Below are 21959 nucleotides of genomic sequence, written 5' to 3' on the forward strand. Positions count from 1 at the left end.
AACTCTCTTCCCTCCCTTCCATTTTAAGGCATGGTCAGCTAAGCATTTCTCTGAAAGATGTTTGTCCAGAGAGCTTTCAAACACCTCCAGGGATGAGGATACCTGAGGTTACACAAGCTTCAGACTGTATTGCTTCACTACAGCCACAACTGGGGAAGCTTTCCTTGTGTCAATTCAAACCCGCTACTTCTTGCCCTACACACCTACAATTAGTCTTTAGACCAAGCAATACCAGTTCTTTTGTCTCCTGACCATTCTACCTGCTCTATCCTGCACTTAATTCAGCTCTTCTGATTTTTTCTTAAAAGTGTGGTGCTTACCTCAGACATATTATTCCACCTAAGACCTTAGCAGTGGACAGAGGAATGGGAAAATTACTTTACACAAAGACAAGATTTCTGCTTCTGCTACATACAACAGTGTCTTTTTTGCTACAACAATGATATTGCCGTCTCACGTTTACATTCAAATTCACTGCAAACCCTGAAATCTTTCTTAAAGTCATCAACTGCCTTGCACAGAGACATGCAATCTAAGGAGACCGCAGCACTTCTCCTCACTGAATTGTTGTCCAATTTTTTCAGTCCACTTTCCCAAGATCATTTTGAATTCTAACCCATCCCTACAAACACATCTGCAGTCCCCCCCAATTGCATGTAAAATGCGAATTTAATAAGCCTATTTTCTTCCTTCACCCATGCATTAATGAATATACTGAGCAAAACCAGATCCAGGAGAAAACCTTAAGGATTTATGCATCATACTCTCCCATTCTGATAGTGAACCACAAACAACTTGTCTCTGTCTAGTTTTCTACCCAGTTCTGCAGTCTACCTGTAGTATATTCATAATGACCGTATTCTACAAGTCCATTTAGCTGAATATTAAATGAAACAGGACCAAAATTTCACTAAAATACATCTTGACAGTTATTTATCTAATTTCTTTCAGTTTGATAATTTATTGACTCAAAGTTAAACTTAGACACTATAAAGCATCAACAGCTTTCCGCCATCTGCTGAGTATCACAATTCACTGGCAAATAAGGAAGCAACAGATTCCTTCTACTTCATAAATGAAAAAGAGTACAAGATGTTAGAATTGATTCAAGGATAAAGACCAAAATTTTCTGAATTCACTTTCAGCTAGAAGGGTTTCATCTGGAAACACGTTTAAAAGACTCAAATTTCAGAGAAGATGCCTAATCATTCAAAATAATGTACCTTAGCCTGGCACAAAAACCTGAAGCAGTTAAGCAAACAGTAGTTTTTCCCTTGGTTCTGAATAATTCAAATCACCCACCCCATAAATTCACTAGGTGGCACTGCACATCCAGCTGCAATACTCTCCATGACCAGAAATTCCAGAATAGCTTAATAAGATACACCCTGAAGCACAGAGTATGTGCACATATTTGTGGCCTCACATAATTATTTCTTACAATAAAGCTATTGGAAACTTCTATCTGTTTGTCAACACAATTTGCAGTTTCAGGAACTCAGTAACACTCACAAGACCTAGTAAAAGCTACTTTTAAGTGTATGCCTATTAAATTCTAAGTGATACATCTTTACGTAGGAATCACAATGTAATCATGAGGTGAATTAGTCACACGAATAAGGACTATAAACAAGAAGCATCTGAAGAATCAGATAGTATAATAATATATAAGAAACTCTGTAGCTGTGATAAGCATTTTAGGAATATTACCTTGTAAAGATGTCAGCTTATGGACTTAAATCCATGCCCAGCTAGCATGATACTTAGGCACATTGATTTACACACATACACACCACCCAATACGAGGATTTCAGTAAATCCTTTAAGTCATATTTGAAGATGATATTCAATTAAGGTCATAACATGAGAATAATGAACTAATATATTAATCCCCATAAGAAATAAAACAGAAAACTGAAATAAAGTCAAGTCCTTTGCTGGAGAGTTTGAAACATTCCTGTTTGATTTTGAAGTGTTTCTGGTCTCCAATATAAAGTATTTGCAAAATGGCTCTTACGTACCTCATGAATAAATCATTGTATTTGCATAACTGCACTAATCCATGGACAAAGACAGTTTCTTAGATATGGAGAAAGTCCAAGAACCAGAGGCGATGTGGGCGCAGGGCTGTTTGGATCACTTGACCCTGATGAGGAAGCTATATTTTTTTTCTAGTATCCGAGTATTTTGCAATGCATTCTACCATATGTACAGCATACGCAAAACCAGAATCTGATACGCAGGGCAACTTTATGGGGAAGGAAGGAGTTGGCCATGCGAGTGGTACTTACCTGCTTGGGGGCAATCATTTGAAAAGCAGAATCATCCTATCAGAACACCCTTACCAGGAGTGCAACGAGTGTTAGTGCTCCCAAGTAATTTGAACAACCAGAAGGTCACTAAAATAACTGAACTGGCCACGCTCATTCTTCTGGCACCAATTCTGAGTAATACTTGTGTAAAGAAATGCACTGTAATTTGCAATTGGTGTGGTATCTTCCATTTCAAGCACATTCACTCTAGTAAAGATCCTAAAGACATTCGACCTGACCTGTCAGCCAGAAATTACCTTGACCTTATGCTGTTATCCAACTTTAACGTAAGTCAAGATATAGTTTTGTATACTTCAATAGAGAGAAAGAAAATAAGGCCATAAAGAATTACATATGGACAGGTATTTGTGCTGTTCAACTCCAAAGGAAGTTTTTCTAAAACAAGGTCCTCCTTTAAAGCTCAGAGTATCATCTATGTTTTGCAAAAAGAAAAGGATCAGATAATCTAGAGCTTTTCTTCACATTAAATAAATTTGCCTTCGGTTCTAAAACAATTTTAATGTAAGGGAAGTGCTGTCCATATTACAAATTGCACCAAAGAGAGATTTACACATAATTCTTAGTAAGCCATGAAAAAAAATAATAATTGCAATGATATGGCAATTCTCTCAATATTAAGAAATAATAGCACACAGTATGCAGTAATAATTTTCTGGTTTTCATTGTGTAAATATCTAGAATTTCTGTAAAAGGAAGTTATCTTCTATTCTAATTAGAAACTCACTATTTAATCTAGGCTAAAATAGTTATGAAAATCTCATATTGCAAAAATGATCCTTAGCTGAGATTAACACGTGTCCAGATTCTCAAAGGCACAAGTATACCTATATGTATTTACAGCAGGAGCTGCAATGACATACTGTTAATGCTTTTGCTTCATTTTTGATCTTAAGTTCCCTTACAGAATATAGTCAGAACACATATCACTAAACATTACAAAACCACTTGGGAAACAGTAGATATCTACTTATCAGCAGGATTCCTGCATTCTTACACAATCCTCTCCCAGTACCTAATTCTCAAAAAGACATATACACACACTCCGGAAAAGCTGGACTCAGGCACAAACTATTTCTTTGAAAGCACGGTGGAAATAACTGTTACATCAGGTCTAGTTCTGAAGAGGCTGCTGACTGGATACATACAAGCAGATTTATGTATATTTCACAAGCTAACAAAAAACCCACCAAAACCAAATGCTAAAATTGGGGGGGGAACCAAAACAAAAAACCCCAAAAAAACTCTGTTTTGCTGAATTTGTGAAACCTAAGTCACAAACCTAGCATCAAAAAAACTGAGCCACCAAAAAAAATAGAAGCCATTCTTCAACATGTGGCCATAGGTGTTTAGAGACTACTTTGTCTAGGCTAATGATAGGTGTTTTTATCATTGTTAAAACTTCAACTTAAAGAATTCGCTCCTTTCTGCCGTTTATGCTATGCAGAATCTTTTTGTTCCCATTTAAAAAAAAAGATATTTAATAGAAGTAAGTAAAAATATATTGCTACTATTTGCTGGACAATGGTTAGTCTCACTTATACACATCCCTTAAATTAAATATTCAAGAAATAAAGATATGCAAATTAATTTTCAAAGACAATTTCTTACAAAAAGTAGGCTAATGCATTACCATTTAGTTACAAGACTACAAACATGGGTCTGGCCCAAAGCCCATTAACGTGAATGGAAAATGTCATACTAAATTCAAAAGACTTGGGATCAGTTCCTGTAACAACTGCATGAAGAACATTCCATTTCGGGAGATGCAGCTCCATAGCAGTGGTTATTAAATTCAATATGTGCTTTTAGTGGTTGGAAGTTTTTTCAGAAAAGAGTTATGCTGAGACGCAAATAAATTCAACTGCCTAATAGGCTACTAAATGAAATAAATAAATAAATAAATAAAGCGGAAAGTCACAAAGTGCCCAGGCCCTCAAGGTATCAGAAGACCTTGAGGAACCCCCTACTATGCCACACTAATCTAATAGGAGAAATCTCACCATAATAAGAATTCTCTAGGTCTTAAGCTGTAAAGTTAATTTTACTGTAATCTTTTACAAAGCATTTCGAGAGTTGAACATGCTCAGCTGGCACGCAGTTACTACCACTGAAGCTGGCCAGCACTGTGCATTCAGAATGGATGGCTGCACTTCCGGCAGGAGGAAGCTCTTCAGTGACCTTTTGCATCACCCCCCGCCCATGGATGCTGTCATCTACTAATGAGACCCAAAGATTGCATTCACAAAGGGTCAACAATACGTTATTTAAATTACGCCCCTCAGTGAAAGGGTTATTAAAAAAATATACGCTATTTACATACTTACAGAACTCATTCAGAGCAGTCTCAATTTCTGAATAATAAAATGAGTTATCTTTATTGTACAAAATAATCATTAAATAAAAAAAAAAATCCATTTCTTTTAGGAAATTTCTGTACGGGCCTTCTTCCACATCCTCAAATTAGACACTATCTTTTTGAATAAGTAAAAAATATTCTCAGGCAAGGCTCACATCACCTGCAGGTTTGTACATCTTCAATCCTGTTTCCATTATTTCAAAAATGTCATTCTTTCCCTTTTTCTGAATGCAATTATTTCACAAAGAGCAAAGGAAATTGGCTAACAGACTATACAAAAATAAACCATTAAAACTGACTGTGTAAAGTTAGGAAACAAAAACAATGAGAAAAATATTTTCCTCTCTAGTCATTTTTCAGTAAGAAGAGTTTAATTTGTTTCTTGAACCAATGAAAGACATACAGTTTCTGAGAAATTGTGATTTTTAAGTTGATGGAAATGACTTAAGTATAAACTGCATTTCCGTCTTGGTAGCCATTTGAATTAACTACAAAATCTTGCATAAGAGTAACTATACAAATTCATCTGGATAGAAAAAAAAAAATGTAATGTGTCGAAATGCCAAATAACAAAACAGCAAATATTGGACTCACTGTTATTCAAATTATTATACCAGAAACTAATTTCAGTCATAAATTTTAAGTGCACAATTTATTTTATGCTAACTGAAATCTACATTTGAAATTTACATTCTCTCACTATCATGTTGCAGCTGGCAGTTAACAGAAGACCCAATAACATTAAAAAAAAAAAAAAATCAAAGAGATAACTGGATGAAAAGAATAGGCTATGCTGAGAGTAAATCCAAGTTAAGTTTTCTGTTTGTTAAAGACAATTAATAATGGAGCGAAATTCCAAGTTAAGTTGCTACAGTCAGAGAAACAACAGTATTACTGCCAAATCTTTTAAAAAAATTAAAAGGCCAAGGCCCTAAACACAGGAAACATTTTTTCATTACCACTATGTTCAATAAACTTCTATTTTACAGAAATAAAGATAACATAAAGCTAGTATTCAGCACTCAAGTAATATTTCCTGCTAAATGACGTACAAAATAAAATCAAAACATCATTGTCAAATTGGAAAATGCACTTGTAACTGTACAGAAAAGCAGCATCTTAATCCAGTATACTTACATTATTGCATTCTCCCAGGAAATATAGTGCAAATCCATCAGCTTTCGTAGCTGCCAAAGCAATAATAAGAGAAGTAATTGTACTCACAGGGGAAAATCGAACTTACACAAGGTCTCTGAGGTGAAACTACAGATTCAATTCTACTTCGGACAAACATCTAAAATTCTAAAAGTGAAGGTTTATTGCTGTGTCCCTTGAAACTTCCCAGACTCTAAAAAGTTAGAGGTACGAGATAATTCTTGTTTTCTCCGTTGTCATTTACTACACTCTAAAAGATAATTAGAAACAACCTCTTTATACATCTTATTTTTATTCCACAGCCTAATGTCTGTAAATTCAAATTAATTCATATGACAGTATAGAAGTAACACAAGAACATGTATTTACAATATAATCAGCCAGATAACATTATAATTTCCATGAGTAAAACAAGTACCATTCATAGATGGTAAGCTATATTTGTTCTTGCCCTAAGATAGAAAATTATGGGAAAATAAAATGTTGCAAACATTGCCATAAAAATGTGTTTCAAAACAAACTGTTTCTATTTTCTGTACCTGCCCCATATCAAAAACACTGACACACACCAGAAAGTTTATACTTGTCAGATTTTCACCAGATTCAGACTGGTGTATGCACAGGGTAAAGACAAGTTCCTTAAACTCTCAAAAGTTTAAAGTCAACCAACCATCATAACTTATTGATAAAATGAAAACTCTCAAAATCAGAAGAGGATATAGCTGTCAATGTTTTTTACCCTGCTTTACACAACAGACTTTGACACTTTGAGAGTGTGTGTCTGGTTTTCTAACAGTTAATAAACATTCTAAGCAGTAAATGTACACATCTGATACCTTGTTTTTATGAACGAACACAGGAATCCATTTAGTACATTTCAGGGGAGTGATTATACTTGTGTGTGATAAAATCAATTTGCTTTCTGTGTTTCTTTTACAAAAGGAAAAAAATCTCCCTGTGTAGTTATTTGCTTATTGTCAACTGTGTAACACCAGTGAGAGTTCAGGGCATGGGAATTTGCATTCAGATTTTAAATCCTTCGGCTGTAGTATGTAAGCACATTGAGTTACGAGGCAAATGAGCACTGTAAAGAAAATATAAAAAAAGGCAAAAGTCATCTGCTTTACAAAAGAAGAAAAAAAATGTAAAGGATGAACAGGCTCTGTCTCCTATAGCTTCTTGCTTGCTGTGTATTAACAAAATCCAGTCTGATTTGCTGTGAGCTGGACATCAATATCCAAATAACCACTTAAGCAAAATCAGTAAACAGAGGTGGTCCTTTTAAAACATCATATATATAAACCAGAACTATTACTCACCCTTACAAAATGATGAAGTAGCAGGGTTGGTAAAACCTTTCTAAAGAGTTGACTGAACAAAGCTACTGATTCTTCCTATTGAACTCTGAGTACATCCACTCTGGCTAAAAAGAAGCCGAATTACACTTATGCTTTTATTGGGAATTTTTTTGGTTTTATTTTCTAACTTTTACTCATGTATAGTATTTTCTTACCACAATAGGTATCTGATGCATCAGATAGGAAAAAAAATGGTTAAATAACTGAACATAAGTTGAGATCACACAACAGATATGCCCTCTTTCAGTAACATCTCAGTTTCACTTCAAAAGGAGTTCAAATATGCACTGATATTACTGATATATTTTTTTTTTTTTTTTTTTTTTTTTACTTTCCATATTGACATTGCAACACCATCATAACCAGAACAGTCTATTCTTTAGTTCATTTAACACAGGATTCTAATTTTGCAATTGGAAACATCTTGCTCCAAAGATGGAAATCACTAAGTGCAGTCAGGGATTCACTGAGGGACAGCAGATGAAGTAAGTTTGTACTGAGACAACATCCAAAGAAAACACTCTTATCCCTCAATACCTGTCTTTGCTAATTAAACCACATAACAAATGTGCTACATATCAGAGCTAAATAACAGCTCAGCGACATCTGATTCTCTTTCTTACCTATTTTAATGATGCTGCTCAGTTCATATAGCAGTAGCTGGTTATCTCCTCCCGTATCCAGACGCTGTTCTATGTAGCTGTTCAACTCGTACACTACACCTTGCATATTTGTATCCTGGTACTATGGAAGCAAAGGCAAGAAGAACATTTTAGAATAACTCAGATGCATTTTGCAGGTTTTAAACATATAAATTCACTAAAAATAATATGTTGAGATTTCAATACTGAGTCAATCACAACTGTCGTAATCCAGCTGCCTGAAGAACTGTGTCACTGCTGAGCAAGAGGGACAGCACTCTGCTCTCTGCTCCATTAGACGTTTGTTCACAGTGTACTGAGACACCACTGAGCAACTAGTAATCACCTAAACTTGGCCAAGGTCGCATGACAATGTCTCAAGAAGAAGCGGAGAGATGCAACAATTAGAAAGTAAGTAACGTTCAACTCCTTCCTTTTAAGCTCCTATTCCATCACAAAAGGAGGCAACTAGCTACCTTTGCCAGAATCTTCCACCTCAAATTCGTGGGAGAAAAAAAGACAGAACTGTGCCAAGCACCAGAGCTTTGAGGTGGCAGCTCAAGGAGCTCAGCCTTTCAAACACAGCAGCAATTAACACCAACAGATGGAAGGACAGAAATCGCATGAATCAAAATCACGCTAGCCACTGTGGCCTAATAGGCATTTGTTTCAACTGAAGACGGCAGAGAAAGCCAGAAAGAAATTGAAAATTGGTTGGGATATTTAGATGGGAGCAGATGAAACAACATGACATGCTAAAACTTCATAGGAAAGGAGATGCAGCCTCCCTTCAGGGGCTGCATTTGGTTATCCAGTTCCCGAGTCCTGAAACCAAATCCTGAAGGGCTGATAAAACTGGCAGTAAATGTGCATGTGTAGCACGACAGCATCACGAACAATAATTTCACAGAAAGCAATACTTGGCAGTAAGCAAGGATCCATTACTCTGCCCAAAACTGGTAATGCGGTATCTCAAAAAAGTAATATGCTCAATTACTTATTGAATTCAGTGACGCAGTAAATTATGTTGCTTAAACTAAAAATGAAGCTGGTGATATTTAGATGAATTAATGTTGCTTGAAAGACCAAGACTTATTCTCCTGATCATTCATACTTTTGAGCCAAATATAATATAGACCAGACTAATGTAAACAGTACTATGGAAAATGCCACAACAGTTCGGAATACCACAGTCTACCCACCACTCCCATGTTTATGTGCATGTATGTAATTCTGCTTCATGTCTCTCTAGATCTTCTCTGTCTGTAACTTTGGATAAACCTGCACAAGCGACTCTTACTGAGGCATTAAGCATGTAACTTATACAATATATTCCATGGTATACCTTTTATTCCCACTATTACTTTCACGTGTTTCTATGTAAAACACACTATGTTGTGAATATAGAGCATACGGCCATAGATATTTAGGACACATTTGGCTTCCTCATCTCAAAAAAACCCTCAAAATCAACAAACAAAACCCACGAACAAAAAACCCAAATGCTTGCTGGATAATAATCAATTCCTGATTCCTTTAAATTAAGCAGATCTTAATCTTGACTTTAAAATGGCTCCTGAGAACATACAATCTTTGCCATGACCCCTACTTAACACATGGTGCTGTATTAGTCATAGAATCATACAATTATTTTGGTTGGAAAAGACCTTTAAGATCATCAAGTCCAAATGTTAACCTAGCACTGCCAAGTCCACCACTAAACCATGTCCCTAAGCACCACATGTACACGTCTTTTAAATACCTCCAGGGATGGTGACTCAACCCCTTCCCTGGGCAGCCTGTTCCAGTGCTTGACAACCCTTTGGAAAAAGAAATTTTTCCTGACATCCAATCTAAACCTCCCTTGCTGCAACTTGAGGCCATTTCCTCTTGTCCTATCGCTTGTTACTTGGGAGAAGAGACCAACACCTGCCTGGCTACAACCTCCTTTCAGGGAGTTGTAGGGAGCAATAAGGTCTCCCCTCAGCCTCCTTTTCTCCAGGCTAAACAACCCCGGTTCCCTCTATTACTCCAGATGGACATATTAGAACATTTGAGACCTTGAGTGTCCAAAATGTCCTCAATGTATAACAAACATAACACTTTAATAATTCTTTCTATAAATTGATGTGATGGTTATACATTTTGACAGTGAGGTAAGGTCACACTGCATACATGCATTTACTGCTTGGGTAAGTCTTGAGTTTGCAATACAGCATTCCATTACCATTATTAGTGCCGTATGGCAGCTGGCAAGCTTCCATTGACTGTCCTCTGTTTTGTTCCCACGTTTACTATTGTATGATTATTCAAAGGGAGAAAACTATAGCATAGTTTCATGAAAGTGAAATTTTTATACTTATGATATAGCCATAAGTAGCCATATAACAGGAAAATGGTGAATGAGAGTCTGTATTATTCATACCTGATCACGTCTGCAAAATTATGCATAGCCATGTATCCTAAAGCAACAATAGCCAATCAAGCACACATGGACAAAGCCTTTATCATGTGGAAAAATGCCTTCTCAGAACTTGGAAATGAATATATATCCCTTCACCTGTGATGCACAGTCAGGATTTAGATCAAATCTTCAAAGGTTAAAGCTAATACATTAAGAGAACGCATCATCAAAATGAGCCCACTGGCATAACAGCCGTGGCAGAATAACAACTTTCCCCATAATCAAGCAGCAGTTCCACGTGCATAGTAATTACATAACAAGCTGTATGCCCTTTATCCTCACCTCTGCAACATATGCTTGCAAACATTTTGTAAGCAGGGCAAATCCTTGCATGCATCCTTGTTACTAAAAAGACGGTAGCTGCGTAATACATACTGTTGTAACATGATAGATTTCTATAAGTGACAATCAGTGGATCCACAACTGGCCAGATGAATAGAATTTATCCATATTCACGGCTAAGTAATTCTATGACTTAGATCAACCACCAGCAAAGAATTACTCCGTCATGCTGCAAAATGGTTTTATTTTTATTACAGTGGAATGAAAGAGGTTTATTTATTTGGTTGTAGGCATTTTAGATTGGATAACCACAATTATGTTTGGCTGAAAAGCCACAATATATTCTTTATGAAATTACGTATTTAAATACTGAGTAAGTCATCAGGAAACCTTGGTATGAGCACTATCCAATGCAGTTGCTAACACAGACCTGCACATATCTGGTGTAAAGCTTACTTTAGGGAAGTAATTCCTCAAAAAAATTCAACACACTTGGTGGAAAAAGAGTATTTGTCATCAGATACAGCGTAAGTACTATTTCTTAATTTGTTATGGTGGTTCTGTTTGCAATTTAAACATTATTAATATTCAACTCCTTTCATTCATTCATTCTTCCCACCAGTGATTTCCTTCTATTTAAGATTCAGTGTCTACAAGTATTTTGGTGTATTTACTGCAAAATTCTAGATTCCAGTGACATTACATTAAAATAATTGGAGTGGACTAAAAACTGGTTTAGCACTACCATACCAGCATCATATTTCTGGTAGCTGGATATATTATAATAATTAAGAGAAATCTTGTTATAAATATTCATATTCAAATTTATAAATATGAAAGAAGGAGGTTTTTGCAGGATTTATATAAAAATATTTCTATGCTTATTTGTATTTAGAATATTGGCGTGCAACAGAGGACAGCAACCCATGACAGGTGATTTAACAGTGCTGTGACTTAGATCTAAACAAAGAGGCTGAGAAACACAAACATTTTATTCCATGAAAGAAGACACCGAAATATCATAGAGTGAGGTGAATTTTAAGCATTCATTGTGAACAATTAAGACATACAAAAAAATATTCAAGGACACAGTTTAATACCTAAAGGAAATTTTATGTATGGCAAACTGCAATGAAGATTAATTTTCATGCTTTCATGCTTATAGGGTAGCTGTGCCAGGGGCAGTTTATGGTCCTGTAGAAATGAAAAAGCCCTTCTGCTGCAACAAAAAGCCTTCATTAATACAGCACAGGGTCAATAAGTGCAAACATAATTCAGAAGCTGATCTGCTTTCTCTTAACTTCCTAAAACGTCTTCTGAGTAGCAACGAGAGAGTATATATATACTTACTCCCTAATACAGAACTTTCTTCAAAGCAAGTTGCCTGATTCTGCAACAGAAGCATGTCTTTTTACAAACTTCCTGGTGTATGGCATTGTCGCAGGCTAAGAGGAGGTAAAACAAACAAACAGTCAAATTCCATGTAATGTGGAGAAGGATGGCCAAATGTACTTTGGGGATGCAGAATTTCACTGGATGAGGAAAGAGGAGAAAATCTGTGAAAACCACAAAATGATGGGGGAAGCGGCCGCATCCAGAGAGATTCCTCTTGATGTTGCTTATTTTTCATCTGTAATTTGGGCATCTTAGGCTGCTTTTAGAGGATGTCAGAGAGAACCACAAGACAGAGCTCTTTGTCAACGGATGCAGGCGGCCTCCAGCCGACCGCAGGGCTGTGAGGGCAGGAGGAGTATCGCCTTCCAGGAGGTGGCTGTAAAGTCCTGTTTCCTTACAGGCTCAATGGGGAAGGACAGCATAAGTGTTTTGCCCAGGAAATGGGATAAGGTGCTGACCTGTTGTATCAGTCTGCCTTGGAAACCTACTTCTGGGAAAGCAGGGACCAATTCTTCTAGCAAGCGCCAAGCATTTTCTTAAAAATTTTCAAGGCTCCTTACCCACCCTTTCAAGTATTATCAGACTGAAATGTAGAGAGGCCCTGGGAAAGCAGTATGGATCCTTGCAATCAGTGCTTCAGGTCCAACCCCTGGTGCCATCCCAGGCTTCGGCTATTTTGTTTGTTACGTGAGAGGAGCTGGGAGGTGAGGGACACGGCCTGACTCCCACCATTATGCAGGCTGGCTGGACAGAGCGTGCAATGAGGGCATCAGCAGGGCTGAGTGAGCCAATCTTATGCATGTTGTGTCCAGTGCCACCCTATCCATTTGCAAGGCACTTGTGTCAGAGGGGCCACACCATGGATAGTTATAGGCTATCCTGTCCCAGGGCACTTGAAACTGAGGCCATACATGTAATCTGAGACATGTAAGTGGGGGTGGGTGTGTGTGTGTGTGTGGACGGACAGAGGGGGAAAGCAAAAAAAAAAAAAAAAAAGCTTCAAAAAAGTTTTGTGAGATCAAAATGACATTCTTAAAAAAAAAATAAAAAATTTCAAACCCAGTTGCTCAGGTAAGAAGCAATTCCTGGACCAGGATTAGGATCCATTTGGGACAAACAGAGGCTCTTGTAAGGAGCCTCAGTTGTTGAAGACTACAAAATCACTAAGAATAAAGGATGTACATAGGCCAAAGAGATTGTATATAGACATGGGAGTTTAAAATGCCTATTCTATCTTTGGGTACATCAGGTAATATTTCAGATAACCAGCTAATACTTCATCAAACCACCTAAATTAACCTGTTAATGACAGCATCAAGACTTGCAGATACTGAATCCAAGTGTTTCTGCACAGCACTTTATACAAAACAATGTCCTTAGGTAGGGGCTGGATTTCACCATAAACACCTAAGTCATGAGATCTCAAATGTGACAACAACCTGTACCCAAACTTCTACAGTTTTCTCTTTAAAACTGACAGCTACTTCTTCTCTATGAAGTATACTACAGAACATAAGCAGCTGCTAAACCCAAAATGACAAAAATCTCCTGATAAACTTCCAGTCAACACAAGTTTTCTTTCCTATAAAACTATAGTCTCAGCAACAAGAGTCATCAAGGAAAAAACATAAAGAGGAACTAAAAAACCACTTCAAATTAAAAGAAAAAGTGTGTGTGTTTGCAGTCTTAATGATCTGAACATTTGCTTGACATTCAATTGAGATGTCAGTCTAAAATATTTCATGCTAGGTATGCTCATACTGGACCAGAAGCATAAAGAGACTGGTCTTAACATAGCTAAGTTCTCAATGCCATTGATATCTGCTTTACAAAAAAAAAGAATTCCCAACAGCAACACTTTTGTACTTCTTAAAAACAAACATTGCAGTCACAAAAATAAATAAGTAAACTAAATTGTTTGATGTCTTTTGTTGAAACACATCAGCTTTCCCTTCCTTTCAGGTAACATTATGAAAAAACCCAGATCCACAGTTACTACTCTGATTTGAGAGACTCACTCTATATCATTTTCTGGTTGCCTCCATAACTTATTTTCTGGGAAGATCATCAATACTCAATTACTGTATCTTTTTAAAAGAAATACTGTATTTCCTTTAAGAACTTTGGGTCCATTACTTTATTTGCCCATGTAATAAGCAAATTTTTAAATGGAAGTATATTCTTGCCGCTTTCCTTTTTTTCTTTCCCCATTCCCCAAAAGAAACGTATAACTAGAGAGGAACATATTAGTAACCAAATCCAGCCCTTGCAGGCAAAGGCAGCCTCGTAAGAGATGTCTTGTTTAAAAGTACCTAGAACATTCATTCCATGTGTCATCACACTTTACCATAATGAGTATTCAAACAACTAATTTAAAAACAAAAAAGGCCAGACCTGTAAGTATCACAATAGTCACCTACTTCTTTAAATGCAAGAAATTATTGCATTTTAGTTATAGTAATGTTATTGCATTTCTGATGACCAATGTGTGTAAAGAAAGAAATGCTTGTAGAAAAAAAAAAGCCAAAACATTTAATTAAACCAACCAATAAAATTGGGAAAAGGACACAAACTTTTATTGAGGTGGGTTTTATGTGTATATGTTAGGTTGCGTACACATTTGACAGGTAAGTTTATGTGTACCGCTACCTTCTGTAGACCTGGTACTTTCACTGGCTGCAATATTTTGCAGTGTTTAGCGGCACTGATGGCTAATTCACATCTTGCATGGAAACCAGTGTTTCGCATTTTTGGGCACAGATAACTAAGTATCTGTGAGATATCTAAGAGATATCTAAGAGATAACTGTGTCCTAATAACAGTGAAAACACGTCTAAACTTCACATGTGAGAACCAAAAATAAGGTTCTGGACTTCATTAAAAAACAAGCAAGTAACACACCACCACCCACCCACCCCCCCCCCCCCAAAAAAAAAAAGGACTAACAAAACAAAACCCACCAAACTCAACACACAAAAAACCTACAGAAAGGGAATAAAACTGCTTGCTTGCTTGCTTCAAGGTGGAAATGTTGAGCCAAAGGATAGCAAATCAGATTGAAAAATAAAAGCAGAGAGAATGTGGTAAGTAAGCTTACAATGCAGAGCTGGCTTTCAGAGGAGCAGGGAGCTTGGAGAGGAAGCTCAGAAAATTCTCTGCCTCAAAAAATCAGAAGAGGTAACTGGGGCTGGCTGGAGTAACCAGCTTTGTTTCAACTTGGACACTAGAAAGCAAGAAGCTATAAAGAGCAGACTGAGCTGAGATGATTAATTTTAATGCTTGTGCATAGCCTCAGAGAAAACTGCTTCTACACGCATTTGTCTGACGTCTATTCTTCTTGTTTTGACTGGAGAGGACATGGGTTAGAACTTGCTCGGTAAATAAAGTTTAGCATTCCGGTACCATACACAGGCATTTATGAATTGTTCGTTCGCACATCAAACACTGTTCACGACAAAAGCAAAGAAGGGAAGATATGAGATGGCAGGACGGGCCCTACTGTGTCAAAAGATGCAAGCCAGCTCCCACTCTGCACAGAAAGGGTTCACTAATTTTGAAGGCACGCGTTCCCCAATCTGTTTATGTAGCTGATTTCCAAGCCTTGGAGAGATGGTGAACACCTTTCCTAGGAGAAGCTTCTTGCCAAATAGCTCCCATTCACTGGCATCCAATTCTAATCTTTCCATCAGCTCCTTCCTTGTTATCAAATGGTACCACTGAAATAAATTGCTTCACTAGTAATAGGAAAAATACATAATAAAAAACAAAGGCTTGGGTTACAAGAAAAGACCATTATGATTATATAGAAGTAACCATATAAGCTGTTAACTGTAAGGCTCATAAAACTGCATGAATCTCTCAATTATATCACCTCTCCAGATTATATAATAAAACAGCATAATGAGCTTCATTTTAACTTGACAAGGCTGAATACTGCTCCTCTTTTTTAAAAAGCTTTTTATAAAATCACATTGCCTCCTAATACTTGACTTGCAAGTACTCTAAAGACATCATGTACAAAATTAAAAATAAACTTCCTAATTTTCCTACCACTGTTGCTTATCACTCCTGCAGTATCCACAAGATTTTCTTTATAAAGAAATCAGCTTATACAAGCATCATCTTCTTGTGACAATGGGTGAAATGCCATTTGCTCCCCTTCTAAAGGCTGAATATATATGTTTGTTCTAATTCCCCCAACTTTTTGATTAATTCATCGCAGTCTTCAGTTCTGGGAGTGCACAAAAACATTTAAATCCCATCTTTAACAGGAAATACTACAAAGATTAAGCTTGCTTTGCCAATGTGTCATTAAAAGGCCAAACTTTTATTATCAGTTGCACGGTGAAGATACATGCGATTACTGCAACTATTTACTGAAAACACACTTGCTCATTCTGTAACTGTCAGTGACATACTGTGCTGGGGGCTAGCTGGTGCCAAGGCAGCTGCCAAAAGCTCCAAGTCCAAAAAGACGAAAGGAGAGGATTAAAGTATTATTCCTGTTTCCAAGAATAAAGTACTGTCAATGAGCTAGTCACTTGCTAGGTAATAATTTTCTGGTGTTTATACGGTAAACTTCTGCAAAGTGAATTGCTGTTGGCATCACCAGAGTTTACAAAGCAAAGGTAGTTGCCAAAATGCAGCTTCACTGGAAGTATTGTTCAAGTAAACATGGAATGGAAAGTCATTAAGCAAAATGAACAACAGCTAATTTTGCCGTGATCGTATCAGGAACATTAAGTATTTTTGTTTAAACGTCAGAATCTGAGGTACAAAAGAGCACACAGTGATCATGGGAAAGTTAGCAGCACATGGAACAAAATCCTGGCTATAGTTCATGTAGGAATGGGGTTATTTTTGCCAACTGAAAAGAATAACATGTCTCCAATGCACACGGTTTTCACTAATACTGTCAAAGAAATATATCTTTACTCTAGATGTACATGAAAACATATGCATTTAGTGCTCAGACTCACACTCCTCTATTTACATTTCTTCTGCAGATAAAGCAACAAAAACAAAGTCTAAAATTCAGCTTAAGTTTTCTTCATCAAAATAGCTCAATAGTTGGTTTTCTTTCTGAAATCCCTCTGCCCAGAAAACCGCTTCTGTAGCTAGGATGGATGGGATCAGCCAACACACATCTGCACAATAAGTAAGCAGAAGAAACTCAGCATTTCCAAGGATGTTCCCAATACTGCATCATGTGAAAAGGAGATTCTGTCCCCAGTTACATATATTTCATAAATACTGGAATCTAGCATGTAGAAAAAAGTTCACAGGTTCACTCTTTGCTCACAGATGCTCATGAGATATTTTGTAACCAGAGTTGTTCTTATGCCAAAAGCAGTCTACAGGAATTGGGAAATCTGTTGGGTTTTTTCCCCCCACCCATCAGCTACTATGTCAGGCCAATCTAGGAGATCTTTACATATAACTTCTGAACACCAAAATATTGATGAAATTGCCATTAGTAGACTGGATTTAAAAATAATCAATTTTGAAATGTTTCTTTTCTATTCTACAAATCTCAAAATTTAAAATATGTGGAAGGTTTCTCCTTCTCTCCGTGTTTCAAAAACACGCAACGTAACCCTGATAGCCAAGATTGCTTCTTTATTTTCATTTTTCTACTAAGCTGCTAAAAATAGCAAAAGATTAAAAATGCAGTTCCTAGACAACAGCATTTTTCAGAACTTCCTAAGTTTTCAAAGTGTGAAACTGCAATACAAACCCTTGAAAATACTGACATTTCCTTCCAATAATTCAAGAAGGTTTTGGTTTGGTTTTCTTCCCCCTCCCCTCCACCACCCCCCCCATAATATGGACACCATTCATCCCACTGCATTTTGCTGATTAAAAGAAAAAAGAAAAAAGGTAAATGAAGTACAGCTTCAGTATTTAGAGCCCCTAGAACAATCTTATAATCTTGCATGCCTATAAAGAAAAAAGGTGAGGATTTTTTCAGTGAGAAAGGGATTAAATAAATTTAACAAAAAATATCCTCCCCAATTTAATTCTGTTGTCCTGTGTAAGCACAACAGAAAAGGAGACTATTGAAGCAACTGACGTCACAGCATATGACTATGAATGTTTTGACGGTTTAACTCTGCCCAACATTGAAAGATGGGAAAAAAAAATCCAGCAATGAAAACCACATTTTTTCAGCATGCCAGTTGGTAATTTAGTTCTGCAATAAATTTCCTTTCAGTATCCTTTATTTTTGCTTCCTATGATATAAGCTGCTTCTTGCAGACATTTTCAGGAATTAAACATGTAACACTTAATGACTTCAAAACTCATAATTCTTCAGTCAGCCTGAACATGTCTTCTTATCTGAAAAAGATTACTCACGTACAGAACTTTCTTAATTTAAATTCTAATTTATGTTCAGATTTTAATTAAACTGGCAACTGAGAAGCTGCTGCTGAAGAAAGAGGATGAATTACAATGGTCTACATTATTGTATATGGCATTATTCAAAAATACTATAAACTAACAAACATGTTCATTTGTAGTATGGTGCATTACTGAGTGCCCTCAAGTATTGTACTTCAAAAAAAAAAAAAAAGTAACACGGTATACACACCAAGTGCACAACGATTGATAGCTAAAAAAACAAGGGAGAAAATGTTTACTTAAGAATATCTGAAGTATCATCTGCACCCCACTGACCCCAGGACTTGAAGTGACATCCTGTCCATCTTCAGGAAAAAGTCACTATATATGACTTTGAAGGGCTGAGATGGCTGGATCAGCATATCCAAGACACAGAGGGGGGGGACTGGCAGGGCAGACTCAGGGGGGTTTCAGGGTTCCAGAGCTTGCTTCTTTTGCCTTAAATAGCTCAAATGTGGTAACCTAGATATGTTTTGTAACTCGATTTTACAGAGTTTTAGGTAAAATGTGAATCCATTTACCATATTAAAGACAATTAAAAGGAACTTTCTTCCACAGAAATAATTACGGCTTCTGAGATTTTTAGGCAGGTCTTTTTGAAATAAAGTTGTTTTGAAATTTCAGTTATTTTGAAATAAAAATATATACAGATACACTAATAACAATAATCTTTGGTTGCACTGATAGGTATTTACTCAACTGCCACAGCTATTGAATACTAAGGGGTGACCAAAAAATGTGTTATAAATTAATAAGTTACTAAAACATACTAATTTTTGCTTAAATTCTCAATACCCTTATACATCCATAGCGCATCACGTATATGGAGAAATTCTGCCTGAATAAATTCATTTCAGACATCATTTAGTGTCTTCTTTGCAGTCTCATAGGAGGTGAACTTCAGTTCCCTCTCATGCCAGCCCTCTGCTTCCCAGGGTTATCAAACTGAGGTTTCCACTACCAGCCCATTTCCACTCCTTCCGTATCAGAGTATTTTCCAAAGGACTTCTACTGACAGCAAGACCACCCAGCCAGCTTTTGCAGTCTTTCAATCAGCCTTATTTTTAATACATGTCTGATGCTATCATGCTTTTCCTGGGAACGTGAAATGGTTTATGCAAGACATTCAAGAAGAGGAGCAAAACAGGACTATGATTCCATCTCATAAAGCTGTAAGCGGCTCCCTCATCTTACATGAAATAACATTTGGGTTCTTCAAGTTGACTGGACACATCCGAGGGCAACAGATTGTCCTGTCCTGATCTTTTGTCACTGCCAGCAAAGGCACTAGTTTCTAACAGATCCCCCTAAATCGTCCTCAACTATGGACCGACATTCTGCAGGACACAGTGTCAATCAGGTGTTAGGCTAGAGTTGGGAATTTATTACTGAAGATATTTTTAAGATTTTACATTACATTTCATACAATACACTGCAAAATATTTCAAATTAAAGAATTTAGCTCATCTGTACCACAGCACATCTCAAAGGGAGTTATTGGATAGGGCATAGTCCTTCCCTTGTTTCCTCTTATGCTTGCCATCTCTTGAGGCAGTAGCACTGATTAAATAGTCTGCTGTTATGCCTAAGCTCAAAGTCCCATGATTTTCCTGGTTTCTGTGAAGCACCTTTTTAAAAATGGATCATGAAAATAACACTGTGAGAACTCTAAATTTGTTACCGCAAAACATTCTTTAATTTATTTACAGCCAATCAAGCATTCTTCATATTTATTTTCTTTATTAACTGTTCTCCAGTCAGTCAGTACACCAATTTGTTTTTTTCTCTGCAGATCCACTATGTCCAAGGAATAGAGTCAAATCTTGATCAGAGACAGCACAAAAAAATCATCTCAAGTGAACAGCGGGCCTCAGAGACTACACTTCTTTTAAGAGGGGATAGAGAGTAGCACTTACCCTGCTGACTTCTTTAGGAGTCGATTCATCTAAGAGGAAACAAAACAAACAATTAGGCACTTGGGGAAGTTTCTGGACTGAATGAAGAACAAGACACCACACTTCAAACAATTTTTGCACCTTTGTACAAAACTTTTCTAACATGGTTCAGTAAAGTAAGTGAAATATCCTGAGACTGGTGCGCATTTACAATCTTTTAAACTTCTAAATCTAAAAATTATTTAAAATTTGGATCAAGTATTCAAGAATTCTGTCCTGATTTAATAAGAATACAAAATTTCCTACATTTCATAAGTCAATTCACAGACCAACTAAGTCAATAAATCCTGTATCATTCTCCTACATTTATACTCCAATTCAGTAAGGCAATTGTTAGTATTGCACAGTCTCAAAAGTAAAGGCCCTTTGATACCAAATATATGCCACCAATATCCTACATATACGTGCAAGTTAGTGACTAGACTTAGACTTATTGTTCTGAAAAATCAAAGATGCTATTCTTGTTGACTTCTTTCAATATGGAAAAAAAGCCTTGTGACCATGAGTAAAAGAATATTACTGATATGATCTGGCATAACACGTTAAAAGCACATAGATTACAAGGTTTTGTATTATATATATAGACACACACACTCTCTCTATAATGTTTTGTCCTTTCAAATGCAAGCAGACTCATATATTTTTTGTAATTTAAATATGCAAAAATACACACAGGTACAATACAGAAGCACTAGCTAAAACATTGAGTAGTATTTCAGGAAAATAAAGGGAAAGCAGTTATACAGCACGAATACATCTGCCACAGGAAGAGTTTCCAACTTTCAGTTCAAATATAGTCTTGAAAGCAGCTGAAACACACCCTTACAAGCCTCCAGGTGGTTAGCTGTTTCTGAAAACATGAAGGGAACTATTTGTAACCTTTTATTTGATACTAGGAATGAAATTACTATGCTTTGGAAAATAATTTTAAGTCACCACATAGATTTAAATTCACAGAAAGAGATCATATGTTTATATTTGTGGCCCTTAATTTACACATATTTTGATATATCTCTATTGAGTGGATTTTCTGGTATCTGTCAGATACAGACATAGCATCACCTAGGCTGCTTAACAGCAGACACACTATATTTCCTCTAAAATCATCCCCAGGTGAAGAAGGCATCTGAAGGTGCCCCTTGAGAAGGGCACATTTACAAGTATTTCAATGTTATCACCAGCAAAGGATCTTTCTATCTTGCCATTTAAGATGAACTTTTTAACAATAAAGCTAGGAAAAAAAAAAAAAAAAAATTTAGAAAACAGATTCAAGACCCAATTTCCAATGAAAGAACTCTCAGTAATCATACTGATTTCTTGTCAAAATTGAGTGATACCAAGTAAAATAACATATTTCACAACTATGAGTGAATATTAGTCTTCTCTTACCACCAATTGAATGATAGACTGGTAATTTACACATGCAGAACATGGAGATAAACTTAGTTGAGCTGTTTAAGGGAGTTCTGGTGATGTGTAACATGCATTCAGCAATGTTCAGTGATCATAGAATCTTCCTTGACTGGACAAATCTACATACCAATTACAGAAACAGCCAAAGTTAGACTCAAAGCCCATGTCCCCTACTACCTTATTTCTGACAGTGAGCAATAGAAAA

At 36.5% G+C, this 21959-nt stretch overlaps 1 protein-coding gene across 4 annotated transcripts in view; it reads right to left on the reverse strand.

Annotated features, from left to right (window-relative positions):
- PDE10A (phosphodiesterase 10A) overlaps positions 1 to 21959 on the reverse strand; it is a 374774-nt gene that overhangs the window by 54384 nt on the left and 298431 nt on the right. For all 4 annotated transcript variants that reach the window (XM_075748559.1, XM_075748558.1, XM_075748557.1 and 1 more), the window contains exons 3-5: positions 20303 to 20331; positions 7826 to 7946; positions 5827 to 5876 (exon numbers count right to left, since the gene is read on the reverse strand). In XM_075748559.1, the coding sequence (XP_075604674.1) occupies positions 5827 to 5876; positions 7826 to 7946; positions 20303 to 20331 (200 nt within the window). The remainder of the gene's footprint in view (positions 1 to 5826; positions 5877 to 7825; positions 7947 to 20302; positions 20332 to 21959) is intronic.

The sequence above is a fragment of the Balearica regulorum genome, chromosome 3, assembly GCF_011004875.1.
Source record: "Balearica regulorum gibbericeps isolate bBalReg1 chromosome 3, bBalReg1.pri, whole genome shotgun sequence".
Taxonomy (NCBI): Eukaryota; Metazoa; Chordata; class Aves; order Gruiformes; family Gruidae; genus Balearica; species Balearica regulorum.